This window comes from Ipomoea nil, unplaced genomic scaffold, assembly GCF_001879475.1.
Source record: "Ipomoea nil cultivar Tokyo-kokei standard unplaced genomic scaffold, Asagao_1.1 scaffold0317, whole genome shotgun sequence".
Lineage (NCBI taxonomy): Eukaryota > Viridiplantae > Streptophyta > Magnoliopsida > Solanales > Convolvulaceae > Ipomoea > Ipomoea nil.
In genome coordinates this window covers 3,765,835-3,786,063 of record NW_017616745.1, presented here as the reverse complement: position 1 = coordinate 3,786,063, position 20,229 = coordinate 3,765,835, and the positions used below count along the sequence as shown (strand labels likewise).

General features: G+C 34.2%; 1 protein-coding gene across 1 annotated transcript; it reads right to left on the bottom strand.

Moving 5' to 3' along the window:
* Nucleotides 1–15,381: 15,381 nt before the first annotated feature.
* On the bottom strand, nt 15,382–16,143 carry LOC109166024. Its single transcript, XM_019314909.1, has 2 exons — nt 15,921–16,143; nt 15,382–15,803 (listed from the first exon to the last, which is right to left on the bottom strand). Exons 1-2 carry the CDS (start codon nt 16,141–16,143, stop codon nt 15,382–15,384), a joined length of 645 nt encoding a protein of 214 aa, XP_019170454.1.
* Nucleotides 16,144–20,229: the final 4,086 nt, after the last annotated feature.

Here is a 20,229-nt window from a genome sequence, read left to right as displayed (position 1 = left end):
TTTTTTTTTTTTTACATGAAACGACGTTATTTTTTGACAGCTGTGTGAACCACAGTCCACGCGATAACTATTGTATACAAACACTAGGAGTTTGTATATGTATCATTCATGTATACTATTATTAGCTAAATGGGGATAATGATGAAGCATTCATGTCTATCATCAACCAAGAACAACCTCTGCTATTATAACATTTTGTGCATTCAGCATAGAGAAAAGAATCAAAGTAGTCAGCTGCTCATTATTGAGTTATTTTAATCTGATCTGTTTATATGTATATATAAAAATGGGGTTGACATGACATAATGTAGCTACTACCTGTTTGCTATGTTAGTATGTATCTGATGCACCTCCAAATTAAACAATCTAATAATTTTGGGCAATGCCAGCTCTGCTGTGCCTATTCTCCATCTTTGTTACACCATTTAATGGTGTCATTATGAGCCTGCAAGAAGATGTACTGTTATATATATATATATATATATATATATATATATATATATATATATATATATATATATATAGGTTGCATATGGAAGCCAGTAGAAATATATATGAGGTATCGGTAAGTAGCTCGCAAGGACATCCTAGTTATTTTTTGAGTAGTAGATTATATGTATAGTAAAAATACAAGATCAAGCATTGAGGGTTGTAATATGGGAGTTGCACCTAATGCAGTCAACTCTTTGGGCAAATTATTGTGTGGATCATAACACAAAGTACATTTTTAAGATACTAAATGTACATTATTTTTGTACTGAATGTACATTATTTTACCGTATATAAAATATGGTCCACACAATTTGTGTGGACCATGGTCCACACAATTAATAATGATTGGACTCCTTGTAGGCATTAGACACGTACTGGTCCTTCCACTTAATGGGCTGCTTGAGTCACAATGATTTACCCTTTCTATCCGGCCTGTTGGGTGGGTATTTGGGGATCTTGAAGTGGACTCCTTGTGAATATTAGGCAATGATCCTCCCACCTAATAAGTCAATTGAGACAAAGTGATTTAACCCTCACTCTTTTGTTGGGTCGGGATATAGATGCCTTGAAAGCGAAGGTATATTTCGCCTTTTATGGGCAAAATATCTGCAAGTCTACATATTTTTATAATAGATAATTAAAAGAACAGATACAAAGTTGAAAAAATTTAAGGATAATAATGAGAGGGGTTCATATTAGAGGATTCTATATCCAATTTTTGACGGATTCATCACATTCAAATGAAATTTTTAAAAATTCGCTCTTAATCCACGGTAGAGTAAGTATTCACAATGAGTATACCTACACACAAAAATATTGATCGATTATAAATAGTATCTGAGAAATATAGAACAAAAAGGCTGGGATTATCAAGTGAACTGACAATAATAACATAACTTTAAAAATAAATTTGACTTATCATCCATCTATTGATGTTTTTAAATTCATATCTAACCTAGCCATGGCATAAGTCAAATATATGAGTGGTAGAAAACAAATGTAAATTATCATCCCTATGTAAATTATTACTCCGTACTAAGTCTAGATTGAAAGCAAAAGTTTAATTATATTGAATCTTGTGAATATACCAATATTGTAGACAAAAAATAAATATATTGTTCCATAGTTTCTAATTATATACTTTGTATTATTTTAGTAGCTATTAGCTAGTATATCATCCTATATATACTATATTAAATAATGTTGCATGATTATGTATATGTTTAGGTTATAACATTAAAGAAAAATAATTATAGTACCATTACATAAATTAAAACATGAAAACTATTTATTTACAAATATGGTTGGTGAACACCAAGAGAGTGACTAATATGAGTGAATAATTGTTATGATTCCATAAAAAAATTCAATCAAATAATTTCATATCATCAAGAGGTAAATTTTAAGATGAACCTATAGCATTACTCAATCAACACAACTATACATCATATATAAATATATATTGTTCTTCCAAAAGGCTGAACCCAACCCTAAGGGTTTCTCACACCTCGACCCGACAGAGCATTTGAGAGGATGTAAATCATAGTAACTCAACTGAACATAAATCACAGAGGCTAGACTTGTGCTCACTGTGCACAAGGAACCCCTCACTTTGAGAGATTGGTCCTACATTGTCGCTGATGAGACTCGATCCCCGATCATTCTTCCAAAAATATATATTGTTGACAAAAATAATTTTGTACCAAAATTATAGTACAGTGCACATGCACCCTTTCATCATCAATCATCACCATTCACCTCATTACCCACTCCTCTTTCTATCACCCCCACACCTTTTGTCTCCATTTTCCTCCCCCCTATAAATCTCTCCACTTTTCTTCAATTTAGCCTCATCACTTCCACCTAACCTTCTCTCTCTCTCATCTCCATTTCCATCTCTCAAGATCACCACTCTTTCCTTAACCAAAGGAACATGAGTGCTCTGTGTCTGAGCAGAAGAACCCATGGCGGCGGCTACACCAAGATGGAAGCGGAGGACCCAGAGGAGACGACCCACCGAAGGGCGCAGTTCTTGATTTACAAGTCGCTGCAGAAGGCCGACTCGCTGACCCAGCGCCGCCGATCTCCGCCGTCGACGTGCCTGAAGCTCAGGGTTTTCCGCCTGAAGATCAGGATCGGCCGGCGGTTGAAGCGGCTGAGGAAGACCATCTCCCTCACGCTCTCCGCCGCCGCCAAGGGCGGCGTCTGCAGGCAGGTTTCTCTTCAGTTGAAATCTTGGAGGCGGTTTCTCCGGGGAAGGGAGGCCGTGGTGGGCGTCGTCGCTCCGCCATTGTTGAAGTGAGAAAAGCTTGAAATTGTTGTTTCATATTTGAAGAAAAAGAAAGAAAAACGAGAATGGGAGAGGTGTTATATATATAATGCTAGAAATAAAAATAATTTTTTTTTTTTTTTTTGGGTTCTTTCATTCTCGTTTTATATGAGTTCACAAGATGAAATACTGTCGAGTCTGAGGAAGATATACATACAAATATACAGCAGTGTTCATCCTTTGTCAATCCTTATTTTGGTTGAAAGATACAATTAAGATAAAATTTGGTGGGTAATTTTTTTTTTTTTTTTAAACCATATGTATTTAAACAAGTATTTAGTAAATTCTTAATTACCATTGATAGACATCCTTGTTATCATACTACCATATAGTATGATCATATCCTTGTTATCATTTTAAATGAATGATATAGGTTCAAACCCAGGTGGTAGAGATGGTTTAGATTTCTGGATTAAAAATATTTGGAAAAGTATTAAAATATAAGCCTAAATTATTCTATGGACCCGATATGGATTCAAATCCAATGATACACAATTTAGATACTAAATATTCATAATTTCTGATGACCTGTATTGTATTTACAAATTCTCAAAACTTATAAATACAATTTATAATTTTAAAAATTTACAATTCTAATGGTAAAATATTCAATTTAGGACGAGGATCCATCTTGCAAGATAAATCCTGGTACATGTTATAACAACTATTGAATCATTTATAATTCAATCACTTTTTACAATATATTTGGTTCAGAATGCATTTTGAGGAAATACCATAATATTAAGGAGTTACAAAATAGTTATTCCAATTCCATTCCATTCCAAACTTATTTTATGAATCCAACATATTGTTATTAATCGTTTAACAATTTTTAATTAACAAGATACAATCTAGAATGTAACGGAAATTTGATGAAATTGGAAGTGTTTTAGATATTATAGAATAAATTTTGTCATTTGTAGAAGTTGAGAAACAAAAATAACACGTTATTAGAGTTGAGAAACTTCATATTATAAGATTTTGTCTTTTTAATTTCTGTTAGGCTTAGATATCAATTATAATATCATGCACGGTTGAAAATTATGAAATTTCTGACCATCTGAAAGTCTTATTTTGACCACTTTTGGTATTCAGAAAAACTTTTGTTATTATTTTCAACCACTTTTTGCTTTCAACATGATTTAATGTCACATTCAGGTAGTCGGAAATTTCATAATTTTCAGAGTGATGGTTAACTAATAATGAATTGTATATATGTTTCATTGTTTAATTTCATGGAATTAGGAGGAGGGTAGGTACGTGGTATTTGATAGTTTCCTTTGATTACACTACTCTCAAAGTGTCAAGCACGTAAGTGAATTTCCACATCGTTTGCTACGCAGAAGGAAAAGAACATGAGACATTAATTATGTGCATAGTATTTGACTTGTACTTAGATTTAGAATTTCGATAAATGTATAGACTTACTTGCATGTAAATCTTGTATTATTAAATTTGTTTTCATATAATTATATGTTAATAAGATTCAATTTATAACCAAGACTATGTGGTCTAATGGTACTCGGATTGGACTTCTTTGTGTTTCAATAGGTTGAGAAAGTATATGAATAATATACTACACTGTAATAGGGCCAATAACATTCAAAAAAAAGATTCAATTTATAAATTACTATTCTCTTCGTCCTATTTTATATGTATGATTTAATTAATGAGGCTTCTTTAAAGTTTTTTTAGACTTTAATTTCTTATAATTTGAAATTTAGTGTCAATATATAAATTTTATATTTTTAAAAATTACATTAAAAATACTATTAAACACAAAACACCAACTATAAAAATTTTAGGAATAAGGTCCAAATTGGTCACTGAACGTAACCTGAAAATGCAATTAGGCCACTGAACGAAAAAAAAAAGTGCAATTAGGCCACTGAACACTCTAAAAACATGCAATTAGGCCACTGAACACTCCAAATGTATACAATTTCACTGGATAACAGGTTACCATCAATTTTAGTAGGTTATCTGCTTATGTGGCAGCTGAGTTAGCATTTTAAATAATTTTAAAATAATTTTTAATAAATTTTTTTAAAAATTGAAATAAATAAATAAGAAAATAAAAAATAAAAAAATAACGACAGGCCATCCCGTCGTTTTTTTTAAAAATTATTATTAAAATTTATTAAAAATGCCAACTCAGCTGCCAACTCAGCTGCCACGTAAGCAGGTGACCTGCTAAAATTGATGGTAACCTGCTATCATGTGAAATTGCATACATTTGGAGTGTTTAGTAGCCTAATTGCACTTCTTTTTTTTTTTTTTTTCGTTCAGTTGCCAATTTGAACCTTATTCCAAAATTTTATAAGAATTTTTTTTTTTTTTTAAATCAAAGAAGAAATTAAGAGTATTTGACCAATGAATAATAAATAAAATAGGTAAATTGAATTGGACTTGAGGACTAAGGAGTAACACAAATAAGGATTGGATGGTGAAGTAGACGACTTAATTAATTGATTTTTTTTTTTACATACCATATTAATATCCATAACTCGTGAAGTGAGACTAATATAATATAGTCTTATTTTATGACTTGTGCAGTTGACGGTTAGCTAACATATTTGACAAGAAAACAGAGTGAAAAACTTTAAAGCACTCTGAAAAGAGTGTTGTTATTGCTATTAATCGAGAAGAAATGAAGAATGTATCCCCTTGCAAGCCATTTTTCAAGGTATTCATATAGTCAAACTATCAATTAAGGACTTGGATTGATTATAGAAAGTAAATCCCTCCAATCAAGGGTATTAATTACAAGTTGAACTTCTAAATGATAATGAAAGTGATCTCCAAAATAATATCCGAAATTGGATCAAAGAGATTCCAACCGCACTTCCCATAAATGAGATAACATATTCCCCAAATTTCATACTATACTGAACCTAAGCCAACCACTTAGACCGAGCCTAGACCGCATGTTGTCAATCCATCAAAACTCATTACGAACAATTCTCCTAAATAATCAATGATTTTGTGTCCACACTTAAGGATGACAACGGGGCGGGGAGTACACTCCCCGTCCCTGGCAGGAAATTAGAAACACTCCCCATCCCCGTCTCCACGGGGAATTAGGCGGAGACGGGGATTCCCCATTCTCCGTTAACTCTTAGTAAAAATGTTAAATAATTATAATTTTTAATTTAAAAAAATTAAAATCTAAATCCTAATTTCAAAAATTTTAATACCAAGCCTCTCTCTCTCTCTCTCTCTCTCTCTATATATATATATATATATATATATATATATATATATATATATATATTCGAGGACCGGGCGAGACGGAGAGGGATATTTCGTATCTCCATTCCTGTTCCCGTTCCCGACGTGAAATCACACATATTCTCCGTTCTCATTCTTGTCCCTAATTTCTAAAAAAAATTTTCATCCCCATCTTTATTAAGACGGAGATTGGAGATCCCTATAAAAAAAGGGGACACATTGCCATCTGTATCCACACTAACATCTTTCGCAATCAACAAAGCAATAATTGAAATGGTGCAAATCAAACATTACATCATATCCTTCCCTTGCCAAACCGACCACAAAATTATACCTTAAAAATGAAAGCAAAAATATTACATGGCAACACGCGAAACATGTCCTGCACTGGCATGCTTTGCATTGAATGTCTAAATTGTTTACATACGTTTTTTTTTTTTTTTTAAGGTGATGAGTAATCAACAACTATTTTATGGTGCACGTTGCAGGGTTGTCTTTTGGATCTTTTGTGACAATATTCTTGTAAATAATTGAAACTTTAATTTAGCCGTTTGATACATAAAAATTGAAGATTTAATTGAGAAGAAAATTGAATTATGTCAAAGATTTTGAACGATTTTTCCATAATCAAGCTCAATTAATTACGATATAGAAGTGAAAATTGAATTACAATTTTGGTAATCAAAGAAATTTAGGACATGTTGTAAAATTAATGGAGGAAGGAAGAATCTTGCCTCTTCAATGGTGGTGCGTGATTTGGAGAAAAAACCGGTGAGTTTTAGGCAAGATAGAAAAAGACGTGAAAAAATGCAGACTTAATTACAGATTTTTTTTTTTTTTTAATTTCTTAAACAGCTAGGTCAAAAATAGATACTGAGCCATCTAAAATTGAAGTCATGTGCTGTTGGACATTATGCACGAGCCAAAAACCAGCCCTGACACATTGGGTAAACTCTACTCTCAGTCGTTATATCGTGCACCAGGGCGCACAATACATTGTCCCAAAAAAAATCACATGTTTCGAATACACATAAACTCATAATAGAATACACATAAACTCATAACTGAATACAAATAATCTAACATGATGCATAATACACAGAAACTCTTAACTGAATACATAGAAACTCTTAACTGAATACACAAAAATTCTTAACTGATTGCACATAAACTCTTAATTGATTACACATAAACTCTTAACTGAATACATAGAAACTTTTAATTGAATACACAGAAACTTATAACACAATACACAGAAACTTTTAACTGAATACACATAATGGGATTTGGGCTGTTTGGACGGACGGAGTGACGTCAACAATTGAAACGCGCGTGTTTTGTGCTTGGGCACTCATTGATATATGCGTCGTGGTGCACGATATAAATTGCCCTCTACTCTATGTAAGAACATCCATAATAGTTTAACTCCGGTGTGATTTTTGAGGGGTTTTGTAAGAGTGATTAGGAAAGAGAATATGGAGAGAGGTTAAAAAAAAATATTCTGAAAAAAAAATAAGTGCTTATTAAAATCCACTTTGACGTGTTCTAGCGGGCACGTGTGTTTCACGCGCTCGCTGGGGCGCAATCCCAGGTATTATTATTATTATTATTATTATTATTATTATTATTATTATTATTCTCATGCAAGAACATAGCACTTGTTGGAGAATTATTTCCTCAAAATTTTGACTTCACATCTGTTGCTTTAGTTTTTTAGAAGTTCTTTCTCTGCAAATAACTCCAAATTCTCCTTTAATGTAGATGATTTAATAATCTACAAATCATATATAAAAAGTAAATCACACTAAAAACTAGAAAGATGTGACCAACAAGTTCAATCAAAAGAGTTTTGGCAAGAATTGAATTTATGACTTTAAAAATTATGCTAGATCAAGTGTCCGGCTCTTTGTTGGTTCAATCAATGTTATCTAGTTGAGATTCATTTTTAATGTTATTTTTCGTCATAAGTGTTCTGTCCAAACTAAATTAAAAGCAAAACAATATACGGAACATTTAAAAAGTGGGGTGATCTTTGCCGTCCTATTTTGTCCTTGGATTATCTACGGGCATCTCTCTTATGTCCTTATGTTTCTATTCCCTCCCAAATCAGTTCGTGCAGGCATGATAAGATCCACCCCACTACTAACAATTATGTGTTATTTATTTATTTATTTTTGTGTATAAACAAACGAAACTAAATAAAATTATATAATGACTTTAAAATAAGAAAAAATGTAGTGACAATTTTGTAAATATTACAAATTTGAAATATTCATTAGGCAAAGTTTAAGAGTGTATTCAAGTTAATTACACCGTAACATTTCAGCTATCACTCGAAAATATAAATAATATATATATATATATATATATATATATATATATAGGGGATCGCGTTTGGGTGCGAACTACCTGCTCAGGAGAGAATTGAAAACATCCAACGCGCGCCACATGTCCAGATCTAGGTGCACCTAGGTGCATGAATGTTTGCGGGTGGTTTTCATGGGTACTAACTACTCACTGAACTCCCCCGCAAGAACAAAAGCAATGGTAAACAGAACGAACTCAGATCAATGAATGTTAACAAGGCAAAATTACATGCACTTGTAGGTAAAAGTAGGTGCACTTGTAAGTTATTTTACCTGCGCTTTTTACTTGCAAAGGTGCACCAACTACTTGCACATATAACACATACATGCACCAAAGGACACGTGGCGCGCGCTGGATGGTTCTCAGTTTTCTCCTGGACGGCCATTTACATGAGAGTGCGTTAGGCACCCCTAAGCTGAGGCGATTTCAGTTCTAGGCGGATTTTAGTCGGCTGGGCAACTAGTGGGCGTCCTAGGCATTGAGTTGGGAGCCTAACTTGGTTGAGTTTGTGCCTAACTCAGGCGACTGATTTTTTTTGCCTGCTCGGCTACTCCTCTTCTATGTTCTTCCAACTATGTACTCAATTAACTATCTAACATATGCAGTTGACTAGTTTGGAAGATTATGATAATCTAACAACTTTCAGCCCTGAGGCGGGGCCTTCGACAACATTGATATATATATATATATATATATATATATATATATATATATATATATATATATATATATATATATATATATATATATATATATATATATATATATATATATATATAGAAAAAAGTTGAAATGTGGCGAGGGCTTTAGGTGTGGCGAAATTTCAGAATACACCAATAGTATAAGGGAAACGCACCACAATGAAATGTAAAAAAAACACCAAAAAAATACACAAAAGATCCAAAAAAATACACCATATAACTCACCACTCCCAAAGGTGTATTTCTGAACACAGTATGGTGTTTTTAATCACACATAATGATGTGTTTTTGGTGATGCGTACCTAATTTGTGTGTATTTTTGTGGTGTATTTTCTTAACGTTGATGATGTATATTTGTTGAACTATTAGTGATGCCGCACCGCCGCACCGTAAGACACTGCTGCACTTGAACCTTCCCCTCTCTCTCTCTCTCTCTCTATATATATATATATATATATATATATATATATATATATATATATATATATATATATATATATATATATATGCGCTCTTTCTTGTACGGAGTATTAGATATGTATGATTAAACATTTAGTTGAATTACATCTCTAAGAGTATCTCCAACCTACACAACACCAAAACATCAAATTTCTCCTCCAAATGTCACATCAGAAGGAATATTCTCACACCAAATTTTATTCATCTCTAACCCATTTACATCAAAACACCAAAACACCAAACTTTTACACTAAAATAATTTTATTTTGCAATTATTAGTTCGAATTTAGTTAGTTTAATATAATTTAGTTCGAACTTAATTAGTTTAATATAAAATATAATTTGTAATGTAATTAATAATTTTTATTAAAACTAATTTTTTATAACATTAATTATTTTTAAAAAATCGAATTTAATAATATTTTTGAAAATTTAATTTATTCCATAATAATAATACAACATACAACATCTAGTACATTTAATTATTGGAATTACTATATCGTTCCCACAAATGCTCAATCAATGCATTACGGAGTGCATAATGAGCTTCTTTATCTTTAATTTGTCTATGCCGAGAAAGAAATTCTTGAAATATAATATTCTCATCTCAAGCTATATCAACTTCAGGAGTCAGTGCTTCCTTCCAACCTTGTATATCTGCTTGCTCATCACGTTCATCCTCAATGATCATATTGTGCATTATAATGCAAGATGACATTATATCATGAAATACACATTTATCCTTGTGATCAAATGCTCCCAAGCTTGAGTCCTATTTCTTTATTTTGTGTTTATCTTTGTGTATATGTGTTAGTCTTATCATTTCCTTAAACTTGTAGTTTGCTTAGCTTCTTGTTGATTTCCTTATGCTAGTGCCTAGTTTATTGTGATTGCATATTGCGTGTCATATCCTCCAATCCCCTGAGGACGATATTTCACACCCGAGCTCACATCTTATTTTTGCTACACCAAAAATTGGCGCCGTTGCCGGGGATTGGTAATTTGGTGGTTCTATGTGATTGTTTGTTTTACTAGCATTAGATTTTAGGGAATATTAGGAGACTAAGTTTTTTTTTTATTTGCTTATTTTTTCTTGTCAAGTTTATATTATTTGGTTTGATTGAAAGAAATTTTTCAAGATGGATCAAGGAGGATATTACAGCTCTCAATCTTATGGAGGCTTTGGAGACTACATGCCTCAACAAGGATACTATAATGTTCCATCCGTTAATCCTTGTACACCTCAAGCCCCACCTCCAAATAGCTACCATGATGCTCAATTTTAAGATCCTTACCCACCACAATCCTATCAAGACTTACCTTGTCATTCCCAACCTCCATACCATAATCCATATCCTCAACAATACGAAGATCCCCAATATGCTTTTTATGATCAATACCCTCAATGTTCACAAGACTACAATCCACCTCAACATCCTTTCCCACCACAAGACTACTCTCCAAATCCATACCCTTCACCCATTCATTACACACCAAACCCCCAAGACACTCAACCCTCATATGATCATCACATCCATTCACCAAGTGTTGGGAGGTTTGGAGTAGATGAGGAGACCTTGGCATTGGCTAGGCGTTGGGGAGTCACTATTGTACCCGATGTTGACATTGGGGATGAAGGATATCCCATGAGACCAAGTGAGGAAGAATATGCCAATAATCAATGGGAACTTCAAGAGCTACTATATCAAGAACCTCAACAACAATATCAAGACCAATTTCAAGAAGTCCAGTACCAAGAACCTCAACAAGAATTCAAATCATTTGATCAAGATCCGGAGATGAAGTTTATGATGGCCAACATGCTTAAGCAAATGAGTGAACAACAAGTTCTACTAGACAACATGATGGCTCAAATACAAGGTTTGACAACTCAAGAACCCGTTCAAGAATTGTCTTCCAATGTAGATGTTCTACAAGAGTTGCTCTTGCCAAACGAAGGTCATGTGGTTGAAGCAAATGAGAAGATAGGTGAGGATCTCAAGGATAAAGATGAAGATGATGAGGTTTATGATGAGTGCATTGAGATGGAAACACCAATTTGGGAAGAAAGTGTAAAGTTGCAAGTGAATGGTGATAAGGAACAACTTGAAGATGGTCTAATTGAAGAAGTGCTTAAGAAAGATGAAGTTGATGAAATATGTGGCACAAACAAGGAATGCCCTTCAATGGATGACACTCCCTTGGGTGAGAACTTTATAATAACTTGGGAACCGGGAGGTGTCAATGTTTATGAAAGTGGAGGCCCTCATTGGCCTATTTTCATATCCAAGGATTCTTCTTTTGTTTTAGTGCATGAAGATGACCTAAGATTCTACCTTCTTGCCAAAGATGAAGAAAATGAAGAAGAGGAAAAAATGGAGATCAAGAAAAGGATCAAGTTCATAGCTACTATCTTGATCCAAGGTTTAGGAAGAAATCCTTGGTTGACTTATGGATTAAAAATGTCTTTGAGGAAGAGATATGTTTGAAGTTTGATTTGGATGAGCATAATGTCTTAAACTTTGAAGTGGTGAAGATGAGCTGAAGAGAATTTATTGATGGCTACCACTTGAAGTGCTTTTTGGAAGAAAAGGTCGATGTAAAGAAGGGGATTTTCATTCTCATATCCTTTGATGGTTTACTTGAGAGGTTGAGTCGAGCTAGCGACGTTAAATTTAGCGCTTCATGGGAGGCACCCCATGTTATCTTTAATTTTATTGCACTTTAATTTCTTCTTTATTTTTCTTTACACTTTTATTTTTGATATATCTTGCTTTCATTTGTGCTTTCATGTCTATATGCTCTTGACTCTAGGAATGACACGAAGGAGTACGCTCAATTCCAAGAAGGCTTCATGATGATTCTTTGACAAAAGAAGATTCATTAGGGGAGTCTCATCTACCTTCTCTACTTTCTTTAATTGTGTATAGTGCTTTACTTGGTGTAGATAGTAGAGATTGTGCTCTTTGTGCTTATTGTGTTATCCTTCCCCCTTTGTTCTTTGTTGTCTTTCACATCGAGGACGATGTATTTTCTAAGTGTGGGGGGAAGACAAAAATTGGGAATTTTTTGAAAATTTTTGAAACTTTGCTTGGATGACTCATTGTACATTTTGTGAATAAATTGTCTTTCTATGCTAGAAGTTGTGATTACTCCCTCTTTGTTGGTTTGTGGTTTGTTTTGGTGGAACTTGTTGCAATTCAACTTGTGATTGATGAGCCAAGGGGTAATACATGATTGATCTATTCTCTTGCCAATAACCTTGTTAACCACTTAATAATTGAATTAATTCTTGATCTTGTGTGTTATGCTTTGCTAGTGAAGGCTTATGTGAGATTCCGGTCATGGTTGTTTTGCTAGAACTTGCCTTACTCTCCAAGTGAAGTCTAAGATTTGCATGTTTAGAAATGATTTAGGCTATTTTTGTTTAGCCCGAGCCTTTCAAGCCTACCCTTTACACATGTGTTTACCACTAGTTGTCCCCGTTTAGCCTTTTGTGTTTGTTTAATAAGTGTTAAGCACTTGTCCCTTCATTGTGATTATTTTTCCTTGTGTTAACCCTCATCATTTAACCCTTAACCCCTAGCCAAAACGTTTCCCTCCACCCTTGAGAGAATAGAGCATTTATTCTTTTTCTTTGAAGAGATCTTTATTGGAGCTTGTTTTGTTAGCAATCCTCTTGATAATTTTGTTTAACTGTGGGGGTATTGGTTCATGGAATAAGTTTGTTTATTGTTTTGAATTAAAGAAAAGAAAAGAAAAGAAAAAAAGAATGATGAGAAAATTGAGAAAAAAGTCTTGAAAAAGAGAAGAAATGAGAAAAATGAAAAGAAAAGGAAGAAGAATAAAAGTTTGAAGATTGATTATAGTTTGTGTTGAAAGTTGTACTCAACCCCTACCTCTTTAGAGTGTTGCTTTGTGTCAATTATAAATTGCTCCTTTTGTCCATAGAAGTTATATCTCTTCTAGCTCCAATTGTGAATAAATGTGAAGTTCTCTCATTTGTTTTATTCCTATACCCCTTCTTTGTTAACCTTTCACCCTTAGCCCCATTACAAGCCTAATAAAGACCTACTTGATCTTAGCATGCAATCTTAGAGTTGAAATAGTGGGAGTATGAAGGGCAAGCCTATGGAATCTCATTCAAAGCCAAGTTTTGCATAATCTCAACTTAGCATTTGTGCACACTTGATCATCACACACTTAAATAATTTTGGTGCTTGGTTATTGGCTTGAGAATTGAACTTGTGTGGAAGGCTAAAATGATTCTTGAAACAAGTTGTGTTGTAACAAGTTGGATTGTGGTTTGATAGGTTGTGCAAAGTGGGAGTGTGATCAATTTCTTTGCTAGGATAGTGATTTATTTCATGTTTTTGCTTGAGGACAAACAAAAGTTTAAGTGTGGGGGAGTTGATAGTTTTTGTCTATATTTTTACCCCTTCTTGAATCCATTTTATTTGTGAATTGCTTAAAAACTTGTGTGAATTGTGACTAAGTTATGTTGGTTTTATTTCAAGGTGCAATCATTCACAACAAGTGAGAAATTCAATGATTTTTGGAAAGATCCTAACAATCTTGGACCAAGAGATCAATCAAAGAGTTTGGAATGCATTTAGAAATTTCAAGAGTACCGTACTGCCTCCCGTACGCCCATCCATCAGCCCATCCAAGATCTGAAAAATGAAGCAGGTGGCGTACGCCCTGCCGTACGCCCGTACGCATGCCAGTACGACCATTCCAGTGTTCACTAGAAATGCACCCAAAATGGTACTGCCTGGCGTACGCCCATCCCTGAGGGCGTCCCACTGTGCTCTGCCCTATTTAGGCGCGTTTTTGTGTCATTTCAACTTGGTTTTCACCCATGGTTGAGCCCTAGCTTCTCTCTTTCACTTCCTTTCATATTATAGTGTTAGATTAGGTTTAGATTTAAGTTTCTTAACATTTTTCAAGCTTGTAATCAAGGATTCAACAGTTGGATTCCAAGATTTACCATCCATTTCTTAGTGAAGTTTTCTTCTCCCTTTTATCTCTTTATCTTGCAATGTTTATACTTTACATTTATGTTTTTGTGTTCTTTATGCTATTGAATCATGAGTAGTTAGTTTATGGACTTGAGTTAGGGTTGTATTATCTATCTTGATGCTTGATTTGTGATTATTGCAAAAGGGGGAAGAACTCCAATCTAGAGTTCATGTGTTTGTGAAGGTTTCGTATTTATATCTTGTTAATGTTTGATGTACACATTCATTAGCTTGTTTTTGGAGGATTCCTTGCCTCAACGAGAGTTGGGTGATGAATCCAAGCCACCCCTTGCATAGACCCGATTTCTTCCTACGAAAATAGGGGAAATTGGGGGCTTTAGATGCTTTGTGTGCTTGATGGACTTGGAATTGATTCACCACGAAAGTGGGGCAATTCCTTGTTCTAATCTTTGTTTATTAATCATGAGAATGGTTCGTAGACTAGGATACCTATATGCATTCCCGCTTGATTCCTTGGTTACTTGTTCTCTCTAACCCCTTAGGTTGTTAAAGCATCTAGATGATAATGCTCCCTAGCTTGAGTCCTATTTCTTTATTTTATGTTTATCTTTGTGTATATGTGTTAGTCTTATCATTTCCTTAAACTTGTAGTTTGCTTAGCTTCTTGTTGATTTCCTTATGCTAGTGCCTAGTTTATTGTGATTGCATATTGCGTGCCATATCCTCCAATCCCCTGAGGACGATATTTCACACCCGAGCTCACATCTTATTTTTGCTACAACCAATCCCAAAAACGTGTCGGTCACTTGACTATTGCAAATCATGATTGGAGAACTCCAAATGCATGTTTTACGTCTTTTCTACACGCTTCCTGCATCATCGCAAATAACTTCTTTTTGGGCCCTCGAGGTTCATGAATTGTTTGTACCAATGTGGACCATTTTGGATATATACCATCTACTAAATAATATCCAGTGTTGTACTGTTGTCCTTGAATAACATAATGACAAGGAGGTGATATATCGTTTGCAAGATTTGAAAACAAATAAGATGCCTCCAACACATTAATGTCGTTATTCGATCCCGGCATACCAAAATGTGCATGCCAAATTCGCAAATCATAATCGGCTACAGCTTCAAGAATAATAGTTGGTTCTCTACTCCTCCCAGCATATTGTCCAGCCCAGGCAATTGGACAATTTTTCCATGTCCAGTGCATGCAATCTAAACTCCCAAGCATCCCTGGAAAACCACGTTTTTCGCCAATTTGAAGTAACCGTGCAACATCATTAGCATCAGGTGCTCTTAGATATCGCTCCCTAAAGACCTCTACAACTGCTCGTCAGAATCTCTTCAAACTTTCAATTGTAGTTGATTCTCCAATCTGGATATATTCATCTGCTGCATCTGCTGGTATTCCATACGCCAAAACTCGAAACGCCGCTGTAACTTTTTGTAAAGTAGATAAGCCCAGTCTACCGATTCTATCCTTCTGTTGCACAAAATAGTTGACATGGCCTTTAACAGCATTGGGAATTCGTAGAAACAAATTTCGGCTCATTCGAAATCGTCTACGAAACATTGTTTCAGAATATTATGGATACTCTGAAAAATAATCATTCCATAATCTTCGATCTGCTTCTTCACGATCATGATGAATCACTCTATGACCAAAAGTCGAACCTCCATGCCTTGGGGGTTGATTATCCATATTTTCCATGTAGGAAGCTATGGTAAGGTTGTGGCTAGTATATGTATGGGTTAATAACTGTGTTTGTGCTCGTATTGCACTTGCGAGATTGTGCTCAGAATCTGGTGATGATGATGATGAGGATGAGGAAGATGAGGATGATGATGAAGATGGCATAGGACGTTTTCCAGTGTTGAAATTCATATTTGAATTCGTATATTTAGAGATAGATGATAAGGGGATGAATGCTCAATTTGTTGGTGATGAAAAACGGTTTTATAGGCATGATCAGAATTGTTTAGAACCATTAGATTAGATCGCGAAGATCACATCCATTAATTGGTATGCTTGTCCTTTTCCACACATACTCCAATAAAAGAGATCACATGCATCTTTGAATCAACTTTTATCTGAAATGTTTAGAACTGTTAGATTAGATCGCGAAGATCACATCCGTTCATTGGTATGCTTGTCCTTTTCCACACATACTCCAATAAAAGAGATCACATGCATCTTTGAATCAGCTTTTATCTGAAATGTTTAGAACCGTTAGATTAGATTGCGAAGATCACATCCGTTCATTGGTATGCTTGTCTTTTTCCACACATACTCCAATAAAAGAGATCACATGCATCTTTGAATCAGCTTTTATCTGAAATGCTTAGAACCGTTAGATTAGATCACGAAGATCACATCCGTTAATTGGTATGCTTGTCCTTTTCCACACATACTCCAATAAAAGAGATAACATGCATCTTTGAATTAGCTTTTATCTGAAATGTTTAGAACCGATAGATTAGATCGCGATGATCACATCCGTTCATTGGTATGCTTGTCCTTTTCCACACATACTCCAATAAAAGAGATCACATGCATCTTTGAATCAGCTTTTATCTGAAATGTTTAGAACCGTTAGATTAGATCGCGAAGATCACATTCGTTAATTGGTATGCTTGTCCTTTTCCACACATACTCCAATAAAAGAGATCACATGCATCTTTGAATCAGCTTTTATCTGAAATGTTTAGAACCGTTAGATTAGATCGCGAAGATCACATCCGTTCATTGGTATGCTTGTCCTTTTCCACACATACTCCAATAAAAGAGATCACATGCATCTTTGAATCAGCTTTTATCTGAAATGTTTAGAACCGTTAGATTAGATCGCGAAGATCACATCCGTTCATTGGTATGCTTGTCCTTTTCCACACATACTCCAATAAAAGAGATCACAGGCATCTTTGAATCAGCTTTTATTTGAAATGTTTAGAACCGTTAGATTAGATCGCGAAGATCACATCCGTTCATTGGTATGCTTGTCCTTTTCTACACATACTCCAATAAAAGAGATCACATGCATCTTTGAATAAGCTTTTATCTGAAATGTTTAGAACTGTTAGATTAGATCGCGAAGATCACATCCGTTCATTGGTATGCTTGTATCTCTATAAATACTACAATTTGATTTTAGAAGTAATACTACCTATCTTTTGAATATCAATATCTCTTTACATTTCTTTCTAGTTTAATAGTCATTGAAAATGTCAAAACCCTCACGTTCAATCCGAACTTCTTCATACTCAAATGAAGAAGATAAACTCCTTTGTACTATATTTATGGATATTGCCCAAGATCCTGAAAAGGGCAATGATCGCTCTGCATTAGATTTATGGGAACACATTGCACAAGAATATAAACAAATGATACCGGCACACATTTGTACCGATCGAACTTCAAGATCGTTGAATAGTCGTTGGGCAAATATATCAACAGCGATTAGCAAACTAAGAGGGTGCATTCAACAAATAGAGAACAGGAACCCAAGTGGTGCATCAGAGCAAGATATTGTGAGTATCTTGTAAATTTGTGTTATTTAGTTTTCTCTTATTTTTGTTTTAATTGTGTTGTTTAATTGGAATTATATTTTTATTTATAACAGCTTAATAGAGCAAAGGAGTTAGTAAAGTAAGATCCCAAATTCAAAGGCGGATTTAAGTTTGATCATGTATGGCCGATTGTCAAAGACATGCAGAAATTTTGCAGAACTGGAAGCTTGCTAAATGCTGGGGGTCGAAAAAAGAACTTCTGAAGGATCACAATCACAATCTTTTGGAACCGAGAAGTCAATAGGCTCTTCCTCATTTGCTATTGATTTGAATGATGATTTTGAAACTGATGAACATTGTAATGAAATGAACAATGTAGGTGAACGTCCTACGGGAAGGAAGAAGGAAAAGATGAAGCATAAACTCTCGGATGAGCGCAATCAATTTATTGCCGCAATGGAACAACAAACTGCACAATTCAAAGGAATGTTCGAAAACAATCATGAGCTACTCCAAAAACAATATGAGATTGATTTGCTTAAAGCTCAAAATGTAGCGAACAAAATAACATTGGGAAAAGAAAAAATAGCATTGGCAAAACGAAAAGAAGATAACAAAATCTTAAGAATGAATTTAAATTTGATAGAAGATCCAGCTGTGCGTGAGTCGATTAGATGCCAACAACTACAAATTGTTGCAAAGAGAAATCAAGAGCAAGGAGGAGGAGTTGAATCAAATCGTGAATTTGATAAATACTTTGAAATTTTAGGAGGAAGTGGGAGTGGATTAGGAAATTATTAATTTTAACAAACTTTTTCAAAATTGTGTTGTATTTTCTAATATTATTATTATGTCGTATGTATTTTAATTTTTATTATATTCTAGTCATGTTTGATGTATGTCGTATGTATTTTATCTTTTATTATGTTCTAGTTATGTTTAATGTATTTGAAATTTTAATTAATATATATTCAATATTAGTCTTGTTTCGATCGTCTCAATGAGATCTTTCAAATGGTATAATTTATATTTAATAATACAAACTTTAAATATAAGTATTTAACAAAACAAAAAATTACATATAAAACAAATAAATGATACATATGGAATTATAAAAAAATGTAAGGGCAAAAGGGTAAAATTATTTCCTATTTCTCAATTGCCGCGGATGAACAGTGCCGCGCCAAATATGGCGCGGCACTGTTCATTAACGCCAATTAATTTGGCGTTATGGCGGAATGGCAACGTACCTTGGAGTGAGAAATTTTTAATTTTTGCCGTTTTGCAGTTGAGTTTTGCGGGGATAGCGCTACCTTGGAGATGCTCTAATAGCATCAACAAAGATAGGTATAATTCTTCCAAAGGTTGAACCTCAACCCTAAGGGTCTCCACGCCCCGACCCGACAAAGCATTTGGGAGGATATAAAGATGGGTATAATTGATTCTATATGGTGAGTGGATGATAGAATATGGAGATGAGAGATGGTCATAAAGTTCACACTACACAAGATGAGATTCATAATAAAACACTCGAATTCCAGCCTCCTCCAACGCAGCATGGCCCGACATTGTCCCCTCTATCTTCGTTTGCTGTCCCACTGCATTCCGTACAACTTTATACTTAATCTCAACCCATTTTGCACTAATATTATGAAGTAGTCCAAAATTTTAAATACTAATTCAAATATTATTCATGGATTGCAAATGAGATATCTCGTTACTCTTTTTTTCAGTTTAATTAGAAATCTGTAATTTAAACTGATAAATGCAGTTATCTTAAAATTTATGAATGAGTAATTTGTAATTTTTTAAAATCCTATCCGACATGACATAATTAGTCTAGGTATATAAAGCAGTAGTGTACCATGCATGTTTGAGAAACTTGCAATCATACCAGAATACAAATTTCTTTTTGTAGCGAGTACAATCATGAATCATGTACCATGTTATGGCTAATTACAAAGACTCATCATATTATGATTACTATCTATTTATACACTATGCCTGCAATCAAAGCCTTGGTTAGTTCGTGCGGTAGTTGGTATATGATGAAACGTGGTTTGCTATTTATGAGATCTATCGTATTAATAGAAGGAAAGCCAAATAAGTAAACAATTGAGTTAACTGAACAAGGAATAACCCCAGTCAAGAT